The sequence below is a fragment of the Pelodiscus sinensis genome, chromosome 13 (assembly GCF_052426305.1).
Source record: "Pelodiscus sinensis isolate ZL-2025 chromosome 13, ASM5242630v1, whole genome shotgun sequence".
NCBI lineage: Eukaryota > Metazoa > Chordata > Testudines > Trionychidae > Pelodiscus > Pelodiscus sinensis.
Window position 1 is genome coordinate 23,886,851 of NC_143064.1, and position 25,373 is coordinate 23,912,223.

Below are 25,373 nucleotides of genomic sequence, written 5' to 3' on the forward strand. Positions count from 1 at the left end.
GCTGGGATAAGCTAAATTCTAGCAAATAGGAGTAAAAAGAGAAAAGGTTTTGCTGTGCAGAAAGTCTCTGTTTCAGGCCTTTCTGCATGGAAAATTGACTGGAATAAGCTATTCTGAAATAGCTGTTCCAGAATAAGAGTATCCATGAGGGGAATTATTCCAATCAGTGTCCCCATTGAGACAAGCTCTTACTGAGAAATGAGCTTCAGTGCTATAACTGGCTGAACCAAGTATTGTCTTATCAGCATTCAGCAATATGAAAGGAGGGTGGAAGAAACAAACTTGAGGCATAGGGGTGATAAAAGGAGAGTTCTTGGAAGAAAAATATGTTTGTGTAATTGAGCTGAAGTAGAGAGGCAATATCTTGACCTGCAGCTTTGTCTTACCAGTGATCTTGATCTCTTTCTCTGAAATGGCATTGTGATACTTTCTACAGTAGATGTTCTATTTTCCAGTTCCTGTGCAGGAAGTTGCTGATAACCCATCTAACAGTAAAGAGAGTATGGCATATAAGCGTAGTTAAGACCCTCCTTCTCCTCTTTCTCTTCTACCAGTGCTTAACATGCAATGGTATTTGAAATTGTATTTGGAGTGAGCTGTGAACACAATTTACCAAAGTTCAAAGCACAGATACCAGTAGCAGATGGCATGATATCCAGCATGTGGAACAAGAGAGTAACCCACACACTGGACATACATGTTCTTTGTTGTCGTGTAGGGAGTTATTCTTGTGAATCCTCCCCCTTACACATTTGACATGAAGACTTTCCCTACATCTGAAGAATGCTTGCTATAACTCCTTTTAAAATCTGATGATAATGCTTCAGGGCTGCTTGAATGTCATCTGAAGAATTCCCAGTTTCAAAGCAGGGCACCTCATAAAATGTAAGCTTAGACGGGATCATCATAATCATCTGACCTGACCTCCTGCACATTGTGTAGTACAGTGTGACACTCCTAAATCTGAGATCCTATGTGATAGCACAGTTTACCACTTCTGGAAAGAGGTTAGGGTGTTCCAAGTAGTTTTTTGGATTTAGTGATATGAATGATGTCCAGGGTTCCTTGCCACTACAGCTAACCGCCTGGACATCCTCCCCCTGCTCCCCCGTCCTTTTTCACACCCTCCCCCCGCCTCTATTAGAGGCGGTGGAGGATAGGGGAGGCGACTGTGAAGCAGCCTCTGGCTCACTGTGGACAGAGGCTGCTCTGGCAGCAGCCTCTGTCTGCCACAGACGGGCTGGTACTGGAGCTGGAGCAGCCCCTGTTTGTGTGCCGGGGTTGGCTGCGGCCAGGGTCTGCTGGACTCAGGATGAGCTGGGACCAAGTAGTCCTGGGTGGCGCTGGTCTGGGACGTTGCACCTCCGCATTTTAAATGTAGTAAGAGCCTACTGGCTCTTATTACATTTAAAATACAGAGCTGCAGCGCTGGTGGCTCCTAGAGCCAGCACTAGCCGGGACTGCTCAATCTGGCTCATACCGGCCCCTAGGGCTACTCCCGGTGCAGCTCTGCAGGGCGGCCCTTATTGACCAATCATGTAGTTGATACAGTTGTATCGATTACACGATTAGCAAAATAACCGCAATTTAACATCCTTACACTACTAAAGTGCCTACTATTTGCTTCCACTACATCTAGAAGATCATATTAAACAACAATTCTTTTTCCTTAAGCATTCCATGAATATTGTCTCTCTCACAATCTGAGAGCCAATAAAACAGCCAGTGGCAGTGACAAGCAACCTTCTCTCAGAATTAGTGGCTTCTGAGTAGAAAGAAAAATCTTAAATGGTTCCAAGGCTGTTCTTTCATTGTTGCATCAAGGAGGCAGAATACTCACCTGTTTCTAATTCTCAGCCACAGAAGTCTCATGACAAGTTTTTAAATGTGGTGTCACCAAATGAGAATTGTTTTTTCCTTTTTTCATGAAAACTCTTGAAGTGCTTTTTGGCACTGGTAGAACTAGTTATCTAGTGTCTCTGGTCCCCAGTTCATGCTGTTAGGAAAACAGAATATTTTGTTGGTCTACACATAATAAAGACTCCCTGAACAATTTCTCTCTTCTTAATACTCATTCTAATTGCCACAGGATGAGTCTCTACCAAAACTACCTCATGCATAGACTCTCACTGTGATGACTTGGATAGTACTGGCTTTCCTGGATTCTGCCTTTTCCCCCAGCACTGTTAAATCCCTCTACCTTTTCTTCCAGAAAATAAATCAATTTGCATTTAAGTAATCTGTAACCACCCTGAACCTTGTATGGAGGGGGGGGACGCAAGGGAGGAAACATTGTGCAACCTCTTTATTAGGCTGTCTTGGAGCTCTTTGTCCTGTTTGTTCATGTGACCACTTATTTGTATTTGTTAACCTCAAACAGATTATAGTTCATATTGTTACAAAACTGTATTAGAGTAACTCCGCTGATATATCTGATTCCCTTTATACTAAGAGCAGAATCTTTCTGCTACAAACTTGTTTGCTTCCAATGGACTTGTATCTTTAGATTGGATATTTTGTAAAGGCCAGTTGTGTGGCATAGAAAAGCAGAGAAGTTTGTGGGTTTTCGCATATTTGTTCCCTTTAAAATATTCAGGTTCAGTGCACCTCAGCCACAAAATTAAGTAGACAAGGTTGCATTGTGACTACTGAAGAGCTTATAGTTATAGCCTGTCTGTGTCTATTTTAGGGCTGGATTGCTTATCCATGGAAAAATTACTTTGGTTTTGTTTTGGTTTTTTCCTCTTCAGTTTTCTTGGGTTTACTATAAAAATAATTATTTATGTTGTTCTTCATGATTGGACTAAAAGGGGCTGAGAGGCAAAGATCTACTCTGAGGCTAATGAGGCTTTTTTCAGAAGTATTATTTTATAGTCCTTTTGATATGTTTTAAAATTCTGAACCTTTAGAACATATCTAAAGACTGTCAGTAAGGTGCAATGGGAAGTAGGGGGCGGGGCGGGAGTTCCCTATTAAAATACATTTTAGATGCACTGGATAAGTTGCACAGGGTTTATATGTAGTCTAGAATTTCTACATATTCCCTCTTCCAGTTCTGTCTTCAGTCCTTTTGTGGGGGGTTTTTTTGGCTCTTTTCCCTTTTCTCCTCCTCCTTCCCTCTCCATCTCAGCTGCATTAAGTATCCGTAGGAGCCAGATTAAACTCATGGATTTGACAAGAATCCTGTCACCTCTGTCAAATCTGCAGTTTTTTGGCCTCTTGCTGTGGACATAATATACATTATTCATTAGTTGGAGAAATCTTACACGCTATCTGTATTTCCACTGACTGTTAATTTTCTGTGTTGGGGAAAATTTGTTTGGCTAAAAGGGCAAGGAACAAGTGTTGCATGCTGATGGAACATACCATGCATACTTATAGCTGCCTCATAAATTAGGTTGGTATATAGTCTCCATTGTGGTGGTATCTGATCGCCTACTGTTGTTACCTGGAGTCAGATGGTCTCATTAACCCATTTCTTGTTTTTGTTTGTTTTTCATCCTAAGTGAAATTATTTCAGTGTTAGTTATCTGTCCTTCTCTGTGGATAGGGGTAAGTTTCAAAGCCCTCAGTTAGCTTCAGAAAGCTCATAATTTCTCTCCTCCTTCCCTGTTTCTAAATCTGTTTTACAGCACTGTACAATAGCTGCCATTCCTCAGAGTTGGTGCTGTTTCTGCGCCTTGTGACCACCAGCAGAGTTGTCACTGAAATGCAGAAATGGGAGAAGGAGGTTTTTCAAGCTGACCCACAGATAGGAGTCAAAAGTCAGTCACCGACGCTTACCATTTGTGCTGCCACTTGACCACTATTCTGATTGTGCTCTAAATTTCCTGGGTACCAGACTTGATTGGTCCATATCTGGTGTGCTGAATCTTAGGCTCTGCCTTTTATAGCACACACATAACAGACCTTTTGATATTGCAAAGAGTTCTGAAGCTAATATATATCTTGAAACTTCAACCTAGTTATATAGCTGTTCGACCTTTGTGTTTGGGTTACCATGTGTGAAAGAAGAGTTAAGTTTGGATCATTTTTATCCTATTACTTGCTCGATCTCAGTTGTTCTCTCATCATCACCATCTATTTAAAAAAAGAAAAGTGGATGCAAGAGACACAAATATGATACTCTCTGCCCTGAAGAGCTTACAGTACAAAACTAAAAGAGAGGAAAGGATGCAGTGGAGACCTGGATGGGGGAAAAGTTGATTTGGTCTTGTTTTATGTGTGTGCACAAACCTTTTGTTCTGTAGTTTTGCCTTTAAAGTTATAAAACTTTATTTTAAAAACATTTAAACCTTATTTATAATTTTGTGCCGTGAAATTTTTGCTTAATTGTACAGTTCTTACAGGCTCAAATTAAGCAACAGTATAAAAAGGGCAACTTGTATTGAAGCAAATGAAGTCACACCTGCTTACACAATCAGTGAATTTGGACTGCAGCTTTGATTTTAAAACTTTTATAGTAAAAATAAATAGTTCTATGAATGCTTGGGTTGAATCCACTTAATTAGAATTATGCTCATTAGTTTTCAGTTTTATACATAAAAAATAAAAATCGACGACAATCTGTTTAAACAGAGATGTTTCTAAGGAGTGTGCTATTTGAGAATTATGCAAGAAAAGAATTTTGTAGAAGACTCTTCAGGTTTTATCCTGAGATATTGGTCCCTTAAGTGGAATTGGGACTTGCAGCAATGCATAAGTTCAGAGAAAATATAAAGATGAACCTGTATCTGGTATAGCAGACTCCTTTGATACAGAATATCCAGATTCACTTAGAGCTTTTGAATTCTGTGCCAGCAAATCTAGGCCACTAAAGAGATAGATAAGTTTATCTAGAGTCTAAAAGAAATGTATTCCCCATTATGTGAACATGCTCTCATGTTGGGTTACCACATTGAGAAGAGACTTGTTTTAAGACTAAGACCTTATCTACCCTAGCATGTTTGTTGCTTTAAAAAAAAAAAAAAAAAAACCTTATTTGGTTTTGCGACATGACAAATGTTGCAACAAGTGCCCAGTTTTGGCAACAAAAAACTTCTACTCCCACACAGGTCTCTTCCCCCTTCTTTATTGTTGACAATCATGTACTGTGTACAATACAGTAAACTTCTGATAATCTGGCACCTTTAGGACCCAGGGGGTGCCAGATTATCAGATATGTCGGACTATCAGAAGGAGGGGCTATGAGTGGTCTGGGGTGGGGTGGTGGTGATGTGACCCCAGGCCCCTCATAGCTCCCCCTTCTGATAGTCCGGCTCTGCCCCAGGCGCCCCTGATTCAGCCGCTGCTGGTCAGTTTCAGCAGCTGCTGAATCGGAGACGCCTGCAGCAGAGCAGCTGGAGTGCTGCCGGATTGGTCAGGTAGCGCCGACCCTTGGTGCCGCGAGACCAACCCGGCAGCACCCCAGCTGCTCTTGGGGATGCCTGGACCAGAGCAGCTGGGGTGCTGCTGGGTTGATCCCGCAGCTGAGTTAGCCGCTACTGATACTGATCAGCAGCTGAGTCCAGGAAGCCCGAGGTAGAGCTGCTCTGCTCTGGGCTTCCTGGAGTCAGCCGCTGGTCAGTTTCAACAGCAGCTGAATCAGGACGCCTGAGACAGAGCAGCTGGGGCGCTGCCGGGTTGGTCCCTGCAGTGCTACACCTTGGTGCTGCGGGGACCAATCCAGCAGCACCCCACCTGTTCTGTCCCAGGTATCCCCAAGTCAGCTGCTGTTGAAACTGATCGGGGCTGATTCCAGGAAGCCGGGGCAGAGCAGCTTTACCTCGGGCTTCTTGGAGTCAGCCGCTGGTCAATTTCAGCAGCTGCTAAATTGGGGACAGCTGGGGTGCTGCCGGCTTGGTCCCGCAGCCCCAAGGGGCAGCGCTACAGGACCTACCCAGCAGCACTCTAGCTGCTCTGCCCCCAGCTTCCCTGATTCAGCCGCTGGTCAGTTTTAGCAGCGGCTGAATCGGGGAAGCTGGGGGCAGAGCAGCTCCAGTGGTCCAGCTGCCTGGAGCACTTCCGGGTTCCTGATGGTGCTGGACCATCAGGAGTGCCGGACCATCAGATGCCAGACCATCTGAGTTTTACTGTAGTAGGTTTTTTGTCAAGTTTATTGACCTCCAGAATGTTTCCTACAAGACCCAGTTAGCCATTCTGGCCAGCACTTTGAACTCTGCTGCTCTGCAGCCATGTAAACAGATGCACACTCCCATCTGCAAACTCTGGGAACTTAAAAATCCATTTCCTGCTGTCTGGCTCATTGTGTAGTGGTCCTCATGGCATCTTCTCATTGGAACGGGGTGAGTACTGTTCAGAATGCTCGCCTGCTTGGAGCACTGCAGAACTTTTCGATCTTATCAATGTGTAGGGTGAAGAATCTGTGCAGTCACAGATGAGTGACCCGTAGGAACTGGGATGCATATGGTCACGTTTCTCAAGCCCTGAGTGAAAGGGGGTATGAATGAGACACTCTTCAATGCTGAGTCAAGAAAAAGGAACTCCAGCAGGTGTACCAGGAGACAAACAGTCAGTTCAGGAGTTGCACCCACAAAATACCATTTTTATAAAGAAGTGGATGCAATTCTGGGTGGGGTCCCCATGTCCACATCCAAGGAGAACATGGATACTTCCCACAGCACAGTCAGAAACAGAAATCATCCCAGAGACAGAAGTTAGGGTATGTCTACGCTTGTACCTTCTTTCAAGATAGGGGTGCAAATGAAGACATTTGAAATTGCAAATAAAGCCGCAATTTATCCCACTCTTCATTTGCATAGTCTCATTATGGTGCTATTTTGAAATAACAGATGCTGTTAAGACATGGTTATTTTGAGAGAAAACCCTTCTCTCGAAATAACTGGTAAATCTCATTGTATGAGGAATAAGGGTTATTTCAAGAGAAGGGTTTTCTCTCAAAATAACCGCATCTTAACAGCGTCTGTTATTTTGAAATAGCGTCATAAAACAAATATGAAAATGAAGCACGGGATATTTAAATCCCAGCTTCATTTGCAATTTTGAATGTCTTCATTTGCATCCCTCTCTTGAAAGAGGGTGCAAGTGTAGACATACCCTTGTTGATAAAGAGATGGGAATGGAGAAGGGGATTAGACTTAATCTGGTGACAGCCAGTGTGCTAACGAGCAAGGAATTGTTCTCAAGTCCCAGTGTTTGTGAGGACTCTCAGCAACTGTTTGTGGAGCATGAAGGACGGGAAGAGATTCAGGGTAAGTTGCTGTGCAGGCAGTGGAAGGCAGTGTAGGCAGCAGTGATGTGGGCGGTAAGTTGCTGTATATTGCAGTGGGTTGGGGGAGAGGCAAGTGATATCTTGGGAAGTTGCTCTTGCAGTTGGGGGGGGGCCTGCAGGGCAAGTAGAGGCTATATTTCTGTGAGTTGGCTAAACCCTGCCTGGGTCTGCAGTATGTTCAAACAGAATATTGATGTACACAGAGATATCAATAGAATCTTGTTGACGGATGGCGTCGAAGCTTTGCCGGATGTACTTATTTTTTTTCTCTTGGGCTTCGTCTATAGTGCAGGGTTTTTGCGCAAGAAGCCTTTTATGGAAGAATTCTTCTGCAAAAACTTCTTGCGCAAAAGCAAGTCCAGACCTCAAAGCATATCACAAAACCGATGTGCTCTTGCGCTAGAGAGCATCCACGCTTCATGGATAGTCTTGCGCAAGAAAGCTCTGATGGCCATTTGCAGAATGGCCATCAGAGCACCTATGCTTTTTTGGATAGGGGTTTCTTGTGCAAGAAACCCCAGTGGAGTGTTCACACTTGCCTTTTTGCACAAGAACTCTTGTGCAAAAGAAGTTATTCCTCGTGGGAAGAGGAATAAGTGTACTGCCAAAAGCCTCCTCTTCTGCCGATTTACTTGCGCAAAAGTGCTCTTGAGGTGTGGATGCTCTTCCGGTTTTTGCTGCCATTTCCCCGCTGCCACGGTACAAGTCTGTCAAAACTGTTCATCAAACTGTGCTGCTGGAACCAAGGCAGCACAGAGTTTGGCTGAGTAAGGAGTGAGACACATCCCCACTCACATCAAGAAGCAGAGCCTAGGTTTGCCTGTTGAATTTCTAGCAGGGATATGGTAGCCAGAATGATGGCAGCCTTTGGACAAGTGTAGGATTACTACAAATTGTTTCCATATACACCTGTTGCACAAGCAAGGGCTGTACTCATGGGGATCACCCCCTTTTCCTCCCTCCTTTAAAACTCACCATGATCAGAGAGTTTGGAGAGAGATGTGTTTGCCTCTAGGGTAACAAGAAAAGTGGCAAGTTTTGTTCAGAGATGAGCATTTTAGTGAAATGTTACCATCTTTATGATGAAAAGTGCAGTCAGTTCATTGTTAATGGTTACTAGACCAGACCTTGATAAGTCAGGCATGTTCACCTGCAGACAGACTCTGTTAACTAAGGAAAAAACCTCAGAGGACAAAGGAAAAACTGGTTAAGGATTTGTTGTGGTATTGAACACGTCAGAGAATAGGCAGCAAAGAACCACTAACGAGATGCAAGTCAGAACACAAACCACTGAGCACATGCTAAATAAAGCTCATAGAAAACCAATATGAGTTGCAGAAATACCTTACCAAGATACTGAACAAACAGAATCAAAGGCCTCGCTGTCAGCACATGCAAAATTCTTTATCCAGCAACTCTCCGTCTACGCTCTTTTAAAAGTAAAATTCTTGCACAGCGATTTGTGAAAATCTGCAGCAAATCAGGGCATAGATAACAGTACATTTCTTTTTTACTGAATAGGGTCTTCCAGGAGAATCTGCATTTTACAGTAGACGTCATTCTGTACTGGGCCTTATTAAAAACTAAATACTACAGAAAATTGAGTGTCAAGACAAGTAACTGCAAAGGGAGTGACAGATTTTTTGTTTGCCTAATGGCTATATGTGAAAATGTGGATTCCAAACCTGTGCATCTCTACTTTCAAGCTTCAGAAATCTCTGACATGTTTCCAGTTCTTCAGGGGTAGTTTTTTTGCTTGTTTTGTAGTGTATCTAATGTTTGTCTTGACCACAGTTTCCTGTGCGTTCTTTCTCTGCCAGCTACTGGAATAGCCAGTCGCTATAGCCATTTGGGAGATATTGTTGGCTTTTTGCACTCAAATTGAGATTTGCATCTTTATTTTTATTAAAATTGTCAATGTCAAGCAATTGGAAAGGGAGTGAGAGTTGCTGATTTGGTGCCCATCCTGCATAGGAATGTGAACTACTTGTCAAGTATCCAATATACAAATGCTTATCGAATAGTTGTCACGCTAGTCTATCAGAAAGAGGCAACAAGGGGGCAGGGAAGAGGAGGGGATGCTTCAAAGTGGGGCTTTGAAGTGAGGACTCCCCTGCTGACTCTGTGCTCCATGCAGCACTGATGCTTTGAAATGCCGCAGGGAACACGGGGCCAGTGGAAGATTGCTTGAGTACTCTGCTGGCCCCATGCTCTCCACAGCACTTTCGCCTTTGAAGTGTAGTCGATACGGGCTATTGCTAATCAAATAATTGATGCAAATTGCATCAACTATTCAATTAGCCAATTAATCAAAATTTTACGTCCTATGTCCTGCACTACTTACTAGGAATGAGGGGCTTATGGATCAGGCCATCTTTCAGAATTTGCTATGAGCTAACCAATATAAATGTGTCTAGATACAATGAAATCTTATTCTAGTCTCTGGATTATCTATATCATGCTGTACTTTGAGGTGTTTTTTAGAGTTAATTTTTCGGCAAATTATGGTACTTTTTTAGAAGTAGAAATAAAAACCCATATGAAATTTTCCTTGAATCCTATCAAAATCTGTCACCTTCAGAGCTCCATTTTCTTCTGGAGGATAATTTCTTATTGTCCTCTTTGCTAACAATTTTTACCACTTGAAATTTTTTCAATATCCAGTGTTTTTAGCATGTGTTATAAAAATGTGGTGTTAAATTTTTGCTGTAATGTGATTTTTATCCCTTTTAACAGAAAACTTTAGTGTTTGTTGTTTGTATGGCTAGTTAGTCTTTACAGTTCCTACCAAAATGGAGCCCATCAGAATTAAGGCTTTTAGATGCTGTTACAGTAGAGGCATTTGGGGTGGAGGGCTGGAATTGTAAGTGAAGAGTGGCTGGTCTGCTTTATTTACAAAACATTTCTTCTGATACTCACTAGATAACGCACTGAAAGTTGATAAGTGATCTCTGCCTGTAAGATTAATTTGTTTCTCATTGCCCTTTATTCTAGTCGCAAAGGATGTAAGCAAAGTCAGTTCATTGTAAAGGTATTTTAACATCTGGAATGCGTTCAAGATACTGAGTCTTAAGACATCTGTTCAGTTGCTAAGAAACTCATATATCTTAGTTTGAAACCTTCATTGTTAAAAGCAATTTAAATCCTTGAATAATTTTATCAGTTGGAGATAAAATTAAGGCTGTTGACAGTAACATCTTCATAGTTGGTATAATAATGTAACATTAACAAGATTTGGGATATTTGTTTTCTTAAGCTTTACAGAATGTTCATGTGTTTTAGCTCTTAATGTAAGCAAGTGAAAATTCTGAAGATAAATCCTTCATTAACTTAACCAGCCTTGTTCTTTCTTATATATACAGGCAATTCAATTGTTTTTCCTCTCATAGAATATTTAGTAGCATACCATATATAGGTATATATGCTATATTTCATGTCAAAGGTTGCAAAGGAATTGTGTTACATTGCTGTCGAGAGTCGTTTGAGTAACCTAAGTAAAAAAGTTTAATAAGCTTTGAAATCACCATGAAAATTGAGAGCTCCATATAAATAAGTAGTAGTATTATTAGACAAGACAAATGGCCAACCCCTCTCAACTTTGAAGACAGTGGGAATTTCTAGTGTTTAACACCTCTCAGAAAATGGTCCAGAGTTAACATGCTTGTTTTGTTGTTTTAACTGGTAGCTTTCTTCACTGACCTTTTTATTGTCTTACCTTGCAATACAGGACATCCCCACTATAAGTCACCCCAGTATACATCGGTTCTGCATTAGCATTGTTGACGCTTGTAGGAACTAATATGTTATAAATCCTCCCATTCCCCGCTCTTACGTCGCACCAAAAAAAAAAAAATCCGTACAAATGGAAGTCAGCCATGGGGGAAAAAAATTCTCCATTTTACGTCATTTTGCTGTATGTTCCAAAAAACATGGATGTATCTTGCATGTATAGCGGGGACACCCTGTATTTGTAGCTAATATTCTTACAGGGACAGACTTTAATGACTTTTCATAACTTAATGACACTGTAAATGTATACTGTGCAAAATCTTGATACTTTATCATCTCTCAATCTTGCCATTGTTTGAAAGAGTCTTCATAATGAATTCAAGTGGTTTTTACAGTCAATCGTTTAGTTAAGATGAAAGCTGATATTAAAAGGAGCTAGAGGAAAGCAAGAAGTAAGCTTTCTATCATGGAAGTTCAAGCTCCCTAATGCAGACAGCTTTATTTTTAAGATCTGGAGAGCCATCCCGATGGTAGTAAGTGGTTAATAACCAAATGCAATAATTATAGCTAATTCAAGGGAAATATTTATACTTTATAAATAAACATTTTAGCACATCCTCGGTAATTGCTGTGTTTTTCTTTTTTTCTTTTAGGCCATGAATATAGTGGTTCCCTTCATGTTTAAATATGCAGTAGACAACCTCAACCAGATGTCTGGAAACATGCTGAACCTGAGTGATGCACCAAATACAGTTGCAACCATGGCAACAGCTGTTCTGATTGGCTGTAAGTGTGATTCCTTAATCTGTTGACAGGTGTTGACTTTCTGCAGTAAGGTTTTGGAATATTAGAGCTCATGACCTTTTTTCTGTTAGCACTGGAGATGGTTATTCTAATATCTTCTCCTACTTCTGTTGCTATTGAGCCTTCGGTGGCCTTAGTTCTGCTACCCTGATTCTGAAAAAAAGGGTGCTTACAAAAATTATTTCTAACAATGAATCCTCCTTTAATAAGTTGACCAATACATTTATACCTAGATAGTCACAAACAAAAGCCAAATTAAAAATGAATAAAACAAAAACAATGAAATCTTGGAGCAATAAATGCTGCAAATACCCTGTTTATAGGGAAGGAACAACATCTTACTTCTGTCATATTTATTTACGAAGGCTCTTTTGGAGTTGAGTAAAGTAAATTAATTAATTGATATTTTTTTCTTGTATTGTCTTTCTTTAGATGGTCTGTCAAGAGCTGGGGCTGCATTATTTAATGAAGCTAGAAATGCAGTATTTGGGAAAGTAGCCCAAAATTCCATCAGAAGGATAGCAAAGAATGTATTTCTTCATCTGCATAACCTGGATTTGGGTTTCCATCTGAATAGGCAAACAGGAGCTCTGTCAAAAGCTATTGACAGAGGAACAAGGGGCATCAGCTTTGTGCTGAGTGCTTTAGTATTTAATCTGGGACCCACCGTGTTTGAAATGGCACTTGTGAGTGGAATTCTGGTAAGTGATACTTACTCAGGCATTCTGTAAATTGAAGGATCATGTCTCACTTTTTGGGAATAACATCATCTAACATTTAAGATTTTTGCAACAAAACTTACGTACTAAACATAGCGTTTGCAAGATAGTGATACAGAAAGCTTCAAAGAGACCATACTACAGTATCAGTTTTAAACTTAGTTATTTTAAACTTGTTTGGTTTTAAGCTAACTTTAGGTATAATACATGCCTCTGAATACCCTTCTAATGTGCTGTTTTTCCTGCCATATTTATATGGTATTTTAAATGCTTTCTCTCTCTCTCAAGTGTTGTATGGAAAAAATTGCAAAGTCAAAAGAGCAAAATGACTATACATAAAATAGTGTCAAACATGTAAAGTTAATCAACTAGAAAAAAACTAATGTTTTTAATTTAATTTTTAGATCCTTCAGTAGTATTTTTTTTGTTTCTATTATCCCTTGTCTTGGATTTTTACATTACTATTTGATTCTACACCTTACAAACATTTTCATTTAAGTGGTTTGATTAAATGTTGCAGTCTAGAAAGATGTGAATTTTTGTCTTGGTATCATTTGTTTATCACTCTGCCAGAGACACCTGCCTTGATACCCCATTCATCTGCTTCTCATGCAGAGTTTTAGAGCCTTTCTCTCACATTGTCTCCAAAATCTATACATACTATGAGTGGGTTACAGTGGAAAATCCTTCCAAGGTTCATCTTCAAGGGCTTTACTCTGAAATTCAAAGACTCGCCTTTTTTTGCAAAGATTTAATTATTTTGTTCTATGAAGACACAAAGTTTTAAAAGACTTTTCTTACCATTTTGCGACCTAGCCCTTGCTGAGTTGTTTCATCTTATTGATGTTACCTCTGTCCTACCTTTGCCAACACCCTTCCTTTTACTCTGGTTAGATCAAGGCTGATACTAGTTTATAAGCTTTTCAGGGGAAGAGACATGTCTTTCAACTTGTTTTGGGAGAGATCTACCTAAATTTGATATGATTCTTTTGAAATAATATTGGTATACTAAGTCATACTGACAATTAGCACTTTTCCCCTCCAGTATTATAAATGTGGTGCACAGTTTGCATTTGTATCCCTGGGGACACTTGGCGCGTATACAGCATTCACGGTAGGAGTTACACAATGGAGGTAAGGCACTCCTTAAAACAGGTAAGGATTTAAAGATTATTCCTCTCACTGTAACCAATACTCTCCAACTTTTTAAACTTCTATTTTACAGGACTAAATTTAGAATAGAAATGAACAAAGCAGATAATGATGCAGGGAATGCTGCAATTGACTCGCTACTAAATTATGAAACTGTGAAGGTAAGATATTAAATCTCTTTACTATCTTTAACACTATGATAGAAGATATAATTATATTCAAAGTGAGTTCAAGGGTGTTCAGTTGGAGAAGGCAACTTTTAGTATCAACCCCATTCTCTATCCTCCACTTTTTGGAATGCCAGCTCCATTTCCTGGTATTTGCAGTTAAAACAATATCTAGCTTGTGAATAATGGAGTCTGGTGAATAACTTATTCCAGCTGTTCTCCAGTTTTTCCTGTCTGTGTAGCACTTTTGTAGAAGAGAGATCCTCAGATGGTTTATGATCTTCAAAATGTGTTGCCATGAAGGGACATGAAGACCTTTGGTAATCCATGGACCACAGACTGAGATTTACTGATTTATATCAGTACAGATGCCCAAGCTAATTTCTAAAGTGATGTTCAAGAAATGATTCTTCAGATATTTGTAGAAGCTGAAGGTTGACGGAGAAGGCGCGTTGTTTTTTGTGTTCCCTTCCAGCCAAGGTGAAGGGAAGCTGTATGGCCACACAATCAGACCAACTCTATATTGTAAAAACTTAGTTCTCTTAAAATGTATAATCGTCTGAACTAGGTAGTGTAAAACTGCATGCAGGGATTGACACATCCATTCTTCAGTGAGAGGTGGGAAGCTTTTCTTAGTGAGTGCTTAAATCTAAAATGACAATTTCTGCAAAATATAAGCATTCATTTAAAAACAAAACAGCCTCTCTATCCTTTATGGTTAAAGAAAACCTCTTCTGAATATAAACAATTTTGATGGTGTCTTTCTGAGCCAGCAGAAGAACAGCTCCAGTGTATGTCTCTGATCCTACACTGCATCCCAGCCACAGTATCTGTATAAAAAACGAGAGAATAACAACAGTGAAAAAATGGTCCAGCATTTGATTTCTGTGGGCAACCTTGAAACTGCCAAAGTTATATCTGTTTCATGCTTCTACTGCTTGGGAAGACATAAGTCAAAAGAGACAAATAGTGAAGTTACCTATGGAGAAGGACCCATAAATAGAGATTGGATGAGAAGTAACATCATGGGTAGGGCTTGACAAACAGCAGCAAAAACCGCTTGCCAGCCCCATACTGTGCATGCGCAAGAACCACAGGAGAGTAGATTGTTATTCTTGGATCTAACTTGGAGGATTCATCTTGTGTGTTGGTTAACCATCTTTTCTGTCTGCGATGATGGCAACATCCTCATGATCAGAGCTCGAAAAATTATACAATCTGGTAAATATACCAGTTGGGCTCTGGTCATCTAAGCAGGTCATGGCCCTGTTCTGCCTGGCTGGGCTGCTGTATCCTCGTCTTTTGAACCTGTCTTTGGGTATTAGGCTTAATCACCCACTGAGTAGATGGATCCAGTATACTTTTGAAGCCTTGATTCATGTCTGTGTGTAGTATGTTACAATGTGTTTAGCTAAAGTACTTTGAATCTAGCACATTTTAAAGAATGACACTCTTTTCTACCTTTGTCTATCTTGTAGTATTTCAATAATGAAAAATATGAAGCACAGCGATATGATGGATTTTTGAAGACGTATGAAAATGCATCACTGAAGACTACTGCTACCTTAGCTATGCTGAACTTTGGGCAAAGTGCTATATTCAGTGTTGGCTTAACAGCTATTATGGTGCTTGCTAGTCAGGGAATTATTGCAGGTAATTGATCTGCCTCTAAGTAAAACACAAGTTCCTCTTTGCATTAATAATAGAACTGGATTAAGGTATTTTAGGAAGGTCTGGTCTACAATACGAGTGAAGGCTGAGATATTCAGCATTAAGTCAAATTTGTAATGAGTGTGTCTATGCTATCCAATCCTTCTCATTGACCTAACAGGCTTTTAAAATTGACCCCTGCATTCCACCTGAATGAGTGGAGTAAAGCCTGAAGTGACATTCATGCCATGAAATACGGTCAGTGTAAACGCTGTGTATTGTAATTCAGAGTTACTGTCCTCCAGAGTGCTATCATGTGAATATCTTGCCCTGCCCTGGCAAGCACTTTGAACTCCAGTGCTCTTCAACCAGATGAGCAGGAAAAGTTGTGGGAACTTTCAAGTGTTAATTTCCTGTTGGAGCAGCATGAAGAGCTCACCAGCACAACTGAGCATGCATGTCTAGAATCACAAATGCCACCAGCATGGAGGGTTCAGGAGATAGTGGATCTGATTGCCATCGGGGGAGGGATAAGTGTCTGTGCAGGCAGAGCTCCAAACCAGCAAAAGAAATGCTGATATCTATGCCAAAATCGCACAGAGCATGGTGGATAACGGCTACATGAGGGAGTCACAGTAATGCTGCGTGACAATAAAGAAGCTTAGACAGGCATACCACAATTCACGATGAAAGAAAAGACAGGACTATGTAGCACTTTAAAGACTAACAAGATGGTTTATTAGGTGATGAGCTTTTGTGGGCCAGACCCACTTCCTCAGATCAAATTCAAGACTGATTCTGAGCCGCAGACACGGGAGGCTGACAAACACCCATAACCATCCACAACAATGTTTTCATTCCATGAAGTATTGGAACCCTAGCACTGGATAGCAACCCACAGAGCATCACTCCTTGGGTGAATGCAACCCTGACAGTGAAGATGTGCTCTGTTGACCACAGCCCCCTAGTGAGGATCTGCAAAATTGCATTTGTCAAATTGGATGCTTAGAGTTGAAGTAAATAAAATCGACCTAATTTTCTACTGTAAACGTGCCCAAAGACTGATATTACTGCTGATACTGTAATTTTAAATTCTTGTTGTTTGGGGGGAGGGGTGAATATTTGGTTCTAATTCCTTGGTAAAGTTGTCTTTTAGTATTTCTTGTTTTTCAAGTAGCTCGGTTGGAATGCTAGCTGTCCTAGCTAGTAGTAACACAAACTTACAAAACATAAAACTTGGGTATAGGATTGCATAAAAAACCCAGAATCTCTAAGAAAGATAGCACATTCATGAGCTACTTTACTAAATAGCTAAGGATTTTTTGTAATAACAAATGGAGATTTTCTGCATAAGTTAATTCACCATAAAATTTTCCCGACAACTGTAAAATATTTTATTTCAATTTAAACTGTTGGTACGGTTTATTAAAATACAATAAAACAAACATTTTTCGGTATGCTCAAATGGAAGGTTCACCCCACCATTACCAGAGAATTAACATTTAAATTAATGGACATAATTTTCAATGAAGTGCGATTTTGATAGTCAGATGGATAGCTTCTGTTGTAACATAATAGAACAGGGTACTCATACAGTTAATACTCTAGAGGACTGGGATTTTAAAATATAAGCATTCAGCAATTTTTTAACTTTAGAAATATCAGAGATGCCAGTCATTATTCATCTCCTAAAGTCAGAGAATTTGCAAATGTAATATATGGTCTCCATTAAGAGAAGATCCAGTTTCTTCTAAAGCATAGGTTTCACCCTCACAAACCTACACAACAGAATAAAAATACAGTGGTAGTAGATGAGAAGGAAAATGCCTACCTACTATCCCCGCAATAAAACAAATGCTAGATATCCGCCATATCCAACAAAATAATTAAAGTGGGATAAACAGAATTTTTGAAAAGTGTCATGACCGACGTCAAAACCAACAAAAATATGATTACAGTATTACAAAAATATGATTATTACATTTATTAGCATATGGCTTTTTACTGGGGTTTTGTTACTGAAGATATTTTTATAAGGGAAAAATCTTTCCTGTTAGGTTACCTTGTCCATCCCCTACCTATGCAAGATTGTTTTCCTGTGCTGCCTACTGTACTCTAGTACTTTGTCTTTTCTATTTTAAAATGATTCTAGTGAAGAGTCACCATTAGTCTCAGAAGACTATTCCCCAATCTAATAGACCCCAATAAAAAAAATTTTGTACATATTTTTTTTTTTTTTTTTTTTTTTTTTACAGATTTTCATCTGTCAGTTCTGTTAATCACATTAAACAATGCCTCTTCTACCTCGGATAGGATGGAATAACCATTAAATACTTGTAGACTAACATGGCAGCAGAATAACTCCATTTGGTCATCATTTTAATTGAGTGGAACTAAAATATCTCAGGCATAACAAAGCACCAGAATGATGCCCTAAAGGAGTAAGCAAAGATTTCTCTTGACATGGGAATCTGTGGGTGACAAATGTTGGCATAATTTTGTCTGTGTGCCTGCTGCCCTGCCCACATATAAGGAATAGACGAGAGGAAAGGAGGCAGTGTACATGAAGTACTCAGTGTTGTGACAGATCCTTGGCTGGTGCAATATCTGACTATTGTAGCCAGTGTAACCTATGCCAGCCCCCAGCTGGCCCATAAACAGAGGATAGAGCAGTGGCCTGGAGCCCTTCCATGCCTGTTCTCTTTGGCTGAGAGTAAATTGAGGACATCTGAGGATTGACCGCCTGTCTGTCTCTTTGGCTGTTCTTTGCATACCTTCCTGTTCTATGTATTTGGTGTTCTGAGTTGCTCATAGCATCACTTAACATCCTGGGAGTGATCTTACCAGAACTACATAGAAAATTAACATTCCCTCTCTGGTCCATGAAATTATGCCCCTGGGTCTACGGTCCATTAGTTGAATCTTAATTATATTTCTAAAGTCTTTTAGAACCCATTGCAAAGAGAGGAACAGTGGAGTTGGTAACATCTCCCGACCTAGAATTTTCTATTTTATTACTATACAATCTGTCTCTTAATGAAATTCACTTTAGTAATGCCTTGGCACGTCACTGGACAAATGCTCCTCCTCCAAGAATAACTTTTCTTTCAAGACGTTAAACAGTTCTGTCCTATTGTAAAAGTAGTATAGCACAAACTATGCTGGATTTCACACTAACAGGCCTAAAATATTTGTGCCATCCTGGTAAAATATTTAATATGAATACTGTCTCTCCCCTATCTTTATTTTAAGGGAACTTGACAGTTGGGGATCTGGTAATGGTGAATGGACTGCTGTTCCAGCTTTCTCTACCACTTAACTTCCTGGGAACAGTATACAGAGAGACTAGGCAAGCTCTCATAGATATGAACACCTTGTTTACACTGCTCAGTGTAGACACAAGAATTAAAGTAAGTAATAACTACCTCTTTTTAAAAAAAGTTACTTCAGCATTATTAGGGTTATTTTTGTGATAGTTCTTGTTTCGTCTTCTGTTACTTTTCGGGCCTAATTTCTATTCTACAAGGAGACACTCTATAAGGAAGCGCTGTTTGTTGTGGGTGTTAAGTGCAGTTAGTAGGGTTGCCAGATGGTTGAAACAAAAATACCAAACACCTCTTCTCACCCCTTCCCCCCCTCCAAAATCCCAGTGGAAAAAATTCTGTTGAGGGGGGAAAAAAAGGGGGGGACCAAAATTGTTGAGCGCAAAAAAAAAAGGACTCCTAGACTTAAGGGAAAAAAAAAAACCAGCATGGCCCCTTTCAGAGTGAGTGCAGAGCCAGAACAGGGATAGGAACAGGGGAGTAGTTGAGCACTAAAACCCAGGGAAGGCATTTCTTCCTCTTGGTCTTTAGGCTTTGTGCCAACGACCATTTTGTGTTCTTGTTCAAGCCAGAACTTACCTTCCCCGCAGAACCAAGTAAGCATGGGGGCTGGCGGTGTCAGCGCCCGGGGGGGAGGGTAGGAGCCATGGGCCCGGGCGCTAGGGTTGCCAGGTATCTGGTCATTTTGCCTCCTAGCCGGGAAAAAAATTTTTTTTTTACCAGACAGGAGGCAAAAATACCAGACTGTCTGGGTCAATACCAGACACAATAGAACCCTAGCAGTTAGTGGACTAGCTTTTGCTTTTAACTTGCAAAGCCTTTTAGTGAGAGAGAATGTTATTTCACAAAGAAGCTATATTGGTATTGAGGGTTTTTTATAGTGTTTGCACCATGCTCTTAAGCTTTGGTTTTGTTTTTTGGCTGTTGCTGTAATTAATGATGCAGAATTTATTACACAAAAAAGCTACCTAGAAGCTGAATGACCAGAAGGGATGTTTTTGACCTTCAGGAGAGGAGAGGGATAAAACAGTCTTCACATGTATGGCTCAAATAGATCATTTTTAACTTGCTGAAGCATCTGCCTTTCACTTTTTAAATTAAAAAGTTGACTGTTAAGCTTGTCGAACTGTTTGAAATATATTCTGGGCAGTGTGTAAAGTGGAACTCTTTTTTTAATAGGACAAAGAGCTGGCTCCACCGCTGCACATCACACCACAGACTGCTACCATCGCCTTTGATAACGTGTATTTTGAATACCTTGAGGGGCAGAAAGTCCTTACTGGAGTGTCTTTTGAAGTCCCTGCAGGAAAGAAAGTGGCCATTGTAGGAGGTAGTGGGTCAGGGTGGGTAAATGGACTATACCAAATTCTGCATCATTGATTGGCGTTTGGAAATGTGATTTTATTCTGCTTTGGAAATATTTTTTTCTGACATGCTTTTATAATGAATGAGAGTTACAAATGTTAAACTAAAATTTAACCTTCATTTCTACCCCTTTCTCAATTTTAGAAAAAGCACAATAGTAAGATTACTATTCCGCTTCTATGAACCCCAGAAAGGAAACATTTATGTTGCTGGTCAGAATATACAAGATATCAGCCTGGAAAGCCTGAGGAAGGCTATAGGAGTTGTGCCTCAGGTATAGTGTTTTATAATATCCCATAAGTTATCCTTGAGAGCGTAACTTTTGATATTCAGAAGCTCTGGTTCAAATGGAAGACAAACTCACCATATTGGTGTAGTCAGATTTAATTTGAAAATCTCTGTTTTAGGATTTCAGGAAATCTTGTAACTTTGTATTTGAAACATCAAGGAGATGTTACTAATGGAACTGAAGAGGTTTCTTGCATGGTGTTTTACATAGTCATTAGCACTTGTTGCGAGATGGTAAAACTAGAATGTGTATTATATTTTGAGTGAAATAATTAAGATCTTTAAATCTTATATCTATTCAAAATATTGAAACATCTAATTACATTTTCCCAGAAACATTTTTCCCTTAAAGGTTCAGGGGAAGAGTATACACTTATCTGTATTGATTTTTTTCAACTTGCACCTATGAAATATCAATCCTGTTTTCATATTTAGAGTATTCTGTACAATTGTAGGATGCTGTTCTTTTCCATAACACCATCTACTACAACCTCTTATATGGCAATATCGGTGCATCGGCAGAAGAGGTGTATGCAGTAGCAAAATTGGCAGGAATCCATGATGCTATTATTCGAATGCCCAATGGGTACAACACACAAGTTGGTGAACGAGGACTCAAGCTCTCAGGTAAATCCGTAAATATGTACATTCTTTTCACCCTTTTTGCTTGCTCCAAACTCTGTACACACTTCCCACACATCATCCTGAGATGTAATTAATTTGAAGATCTTAGCTGACATGTAATAAATATAGAGTTTAAATATTAATACTAGTGGCTCAAAGTCTCTGTATTCTAGAAGGCATTTAAAGGAATCTATTTTCAGGGGACATTAATGTCAGAACTACATATCCTTTTCTCCTTCTAGTGTGATGTGTTGGGTTAGTAGAAGAATATATATGGGTAGAATTTGAATGTTTGATGTGGTTGTTTTGATGGTGTCTGTTGCTGCTTATGTTATATTGAAGGCTTAAACAAGTGTGTGTGGACTTTCCAAGTATGGGTTGTTTTTAAGTATAAATGTACAGCTACTAACACCACTTTTTTAAGTGAATAATATTATGAGGCATGTTGGTACAGCATACTGGAAATTGATCCTTTTAATAATAAAAGGGATTTTATAATTTTATGGTAACTTGCAGTTTTGAATTTGGTATAAATTAATACATATGCATTGCATTTGATTACTTAATATTACTGGCTATGTAACACGCTTAAAATAAAACCTAGGAAACAAGGAAATAAAAAGTTAATGTATATTGTGCTGCTCCACCCAGAGACATACACCTCACCCAGCAGCACAACCACCATATGCTACAGAGAATGTACCACAGCTTCAGCTCAGTAGGGATGCCAGTATTTCAGCATCACCTTTTGAAATTCTACCTACCCATCTCCATACCACAGACAGACCTGCCTTTCTTCTCTCGTCCCACCATTGCCCCGTCTGTACAGTTCAGTAAGATTACACATCTGCGTGTCATAGGAAAGTAGGGATGGAAGATTGGCATCCTTACTGGACAGAGTTACGTGGGTGATAGTGAAGGATGGAGGAGTGATTGTTTAGCAGTTAAGAAATGTCTGGATGACTTACCATGTTCATTTGTAGGACTTTTGGGGTGGCTAGATGGGGTGATATAGAATTTTGTGTGTTTTATTGGTGTATGCGTACATGAGTACATGGTTTTTCATTGAATGTTTCAACCTTAACTATCTTCTAAACCTAAAAGTTTTATTTGGAAATAAGCTGTGAGATTTGTGCTCAAGACATTGTCTACGTTATTAGCCTGTGAATTGTATAAATAAATGCTGAATAATTTAAAGCTATAATCAACGTTTATCTTATGGGATGAAACGGTTGTAACAAAAGTAAATGAAGCAATGTTGTACATTCTGCCAACCAACTCTGTAAGAGAAGGTCACCATTATGGGATCACTGCATACATTTTTAAACACAGGCTCTAGAAAACAATAATATTCTGCATACTGGATATTTCTTGAGAGAAGTAAAAGTAGCATCTTGTACAAATAGCGCAACTTCTGTTTGTTGCTCTTCTTAACCATATTCTAATATACATGGATGACACATTAAGTAAGGGTTGCATCAACACAAGACAGTAGGGGGTGGTGGTGTTAGATATTGTATATGCAAGAACTTAAGGCTGCTGTAGTTAACTCGAGACTCATATTTACATTACCATAATGGATTTTAGGAAGCACCTGAATAAAGCCAGATAGTGGAAAGCTAGTCGGAGTGAATCATGAGAGAGATTGGTGGTAGCATATAATGTTGCAAGTTTCACATGATGATGGAGGCTATTTCATCATATGATGATGGAGCTGAAGAGTGTATAGTCCTGAGTTGGAAGCAGCAAGCATGAAACCAAATCCAGTACCCTACACACTGGAAAGAGAAGATTGAGGTTTTATTCTTGGCTCTGCTACTGATCTGTCTGATCTTGCACTGGTCACTTTGCCTCTTCTCACCTGTTTCTGCATCTGCAAAATGGGAATAATGATTCTTAGCATCTTTTGTTATGCACATTAAGATCTGTACATGAAATAAAAAGTGCCATAGAAGAGCTAGCTATTGCTTTAAAATTCTGCTGGGTATTCTTTTTAAACACTTGAACACTTTGTTACTCCCACTGAATTGTATTTGGAAGGCTACTTTCTATCTCCTTTATGCATTGATTTTAAAATTGAAATCAGTCTTACATTTAACTAATAATTCTGGTGTCATTGTTCAGAAAATTGCTGTTAGTGGCAGCAAAAAGTCTAGTAATGCTAGTTGCCATTTCACCCTCAAATGGATGTTAGTCCCATGTGTAAATTATCAGGTAAGGTCCAAGGTTCTGATGAGGAGAATGAGTGGAAGTTTCTTGGAATGTGGCTGTAATCCCTCTCTTTATATAAAATCTTTGTATGGCAAAGATGAATGAAGGGCTTCAGCTGCATCCTGTTAGCAGGTCTCTTTCTTTATCACAGATGTTAGAATATCTGATCAGGTCAAAATAACCTTGTTTTTTCTTCTCTGTTGTTCAGGAGGGGAAAAGCAAAGAGTTGCTATTGCTAGAGCCATCTTAAAGAATCCTCCTATTATTCTCTACGATGAAGCCACGTCGTCTTTAGACTCAATTACAGAAGAGGTAAATTAGGATAAAGCATCTAAAGTCTTTTCAGCTGCATTGTGTCCAACTTTGCTGGCCCTCCTCAGAGGTGGAGCCAATCTGGGGCTCCAAAAGACCCATATCTGGCTCCCTAGGGGGCCATATTTGGCTTGCGAGCCATAGGTTGCTGACCCCTGTTCTAGAGAGTAAAGGAGGTTTTCTTCAAAAGCCAGGAGTTGAGAAACACTCTGGGTGTGTCTATACTGATAAGGAAAAAAAAACGTGGCACTGCTCTCAAAGCCCCGGTTTGCTGACTCGGGCTTGGGCTTTGGCTCAGGCTCACCGGGCTATAAATTTGCAGTGTAAAGATACGGCCTGGGGCTGGAGCCTGGTCTCTGAGACCCACCCGCATTGCATCGTCTGAGAGCCTGGGCTCCATCCCAAGCCCAGAATTTTTCAGTTTTATAGCCCTATGAGCCTGAGCCCTGCAGAGCTTGTGTTTACCTAGCCATTCATAGACATGCCACAGGTCTTATTGCTAGAGCCTTACATGGCTACAAAATTTGTATCCACATTTGCAAAAATGACCTGCAGGTATCTGCATCTGTGGATGGGGATACCAGATGTTCACAAATTTGCAGGGTTCAAGATACAAAATTTGTATCCACATCTGTATCTGCCAAAATGATCCCTGGATACCTGTGAATACAAAGCCGATATCTACAGATTTGCAGGGCTCTCTTTATTGTAGCATAGATTTTACCTTGAGATTCTCAATGAAGATTGATCCAGAGCCAAGAATATTCTGTTTATAGTGTCCAGTTGCAGCAGTAAGCCTCCATCATTTGAAAGTATTTCTGTTGCTAATGTACTCATAGTGTATGAAGACTACCATCCATTTTTAAATGGAGGAATTTGGGTGCTATTTAACATTCATTACAATATAGGCAATTTAAATTATTGTGACAATGCAAAATAGAAAACCTTTCACTCATTGTGGAGCATAGCACCGAGATGCAAGCCAGGTATGCATTACCTGCCCTGCTGGTATTAATTTATATTCATTTCCTAGGAAGGGCTGTGAAACATCAGGATGTTGTGACACAGATGCCATGACACTACCACAGCAACTGCATCAGACTTAATAACCACATCTTTGTGCTAAATACAAAAATCTCAGCAGTAACAGTAATTTCATGAACTAATCATGTTTTCTAGAACTGAAGCTAAAAACGCTATTTGCAAATTGTCCCCCCTTGTGTGGGTTATTTGGCATACGTTGACCTCTGATCACTAGATTCCGCTTATTTTACAGACATAGAGAATCATTTAATGTATGCTTTGCACGTGCTTATGGTGTATAATATAATGATCCCTTCCATCTACTAGTGTTTTTATTATTTGTAACAAAGATTTCTGAAGACTACTACTTTTTTTCCCCTCTCTCATTTTGCTATATTTATTACAAGGTTGCCAAACAAAGCTGAATGTTTGCTCAACACAGCTGCACTTTAAGGCAGTGAATAAAAATGAGTTCTTTCCAGAAATGTATATCTTGTAATCATAAAGAAAAAATGCATATTCCAGCTTTGTAGCAGTAACTCAAGCTCTTTCAGGGTTTGTCTGTGATGTGGTAAAAACCCTATGGGACCCAGTCTCAGACCCCAAGTAGACCGACCCAAACTATCGGTGGCCATGGTGCAGGTCTTTTATTGCATTGTAGACATAGCCTTAAATCATACTTATATGCAACTCATGAAGGTGGAAAAGGAAACACAGGTTCTGACTTGATGCGGATGGCTGTAGATATAAAATATTTCTTTGGTTTTAGGGATAT

General features: G+C 39.7%; 1 protein-coding gene across 1 annotated transcript in view; it reads left to right on the plus strand.

The window, feature by feature from the left end:
• ABCB7 (ATP binding cassette subfamily B member 7) overlaps positions 1 to 25,373 on the plus strand; it is an 84,020-nt gene that overhangs the window by 46,811 nt on the left and 11,836 nt on the right. The window contains exons 5-14 of the mRNA XM_075940890.2: positions 11,614 to 11,746; positions 12,197 to 12,465; positions 13,529 to 13,617; positions 13,709 to 13,796; positions 15,281 to 15,455; positions 18,705 to 18,862; positions 19,955 to 20,118; positions 20,285 to 20,414; positions 20,884 to 21,055; positions 23,472 to 23,575. Coding sequence (XP_075797005.1) covers positions 11,614 to 11,746; positions 12,197 to 12,465; positions 13,529 to 13,617; positions 13,709 to 13,796; positions 15,281 to 15,455; positions 18,705 to 18,862; positions 19,955 to 20,118; positions 20,285 to 20,414; positions 20,884 to 21,055; positions 23,472 to 23,575 — 1,482 coding nt within the window. The remainder of the gene's footprint in view (positions 1 to 11,613; positions 11,747 to 12,196; positions 12,466 to 13,528; positions 13,618 to 13,708; positions 13,797 to 15,280; positions 15,456 to 18,704; positions 18,863 to 19,954; positions 20,119 to 20,284; positions 20,415 to 20,883; positions 21,056 to 23,471; positions 23,576 to 25,373) is intronic.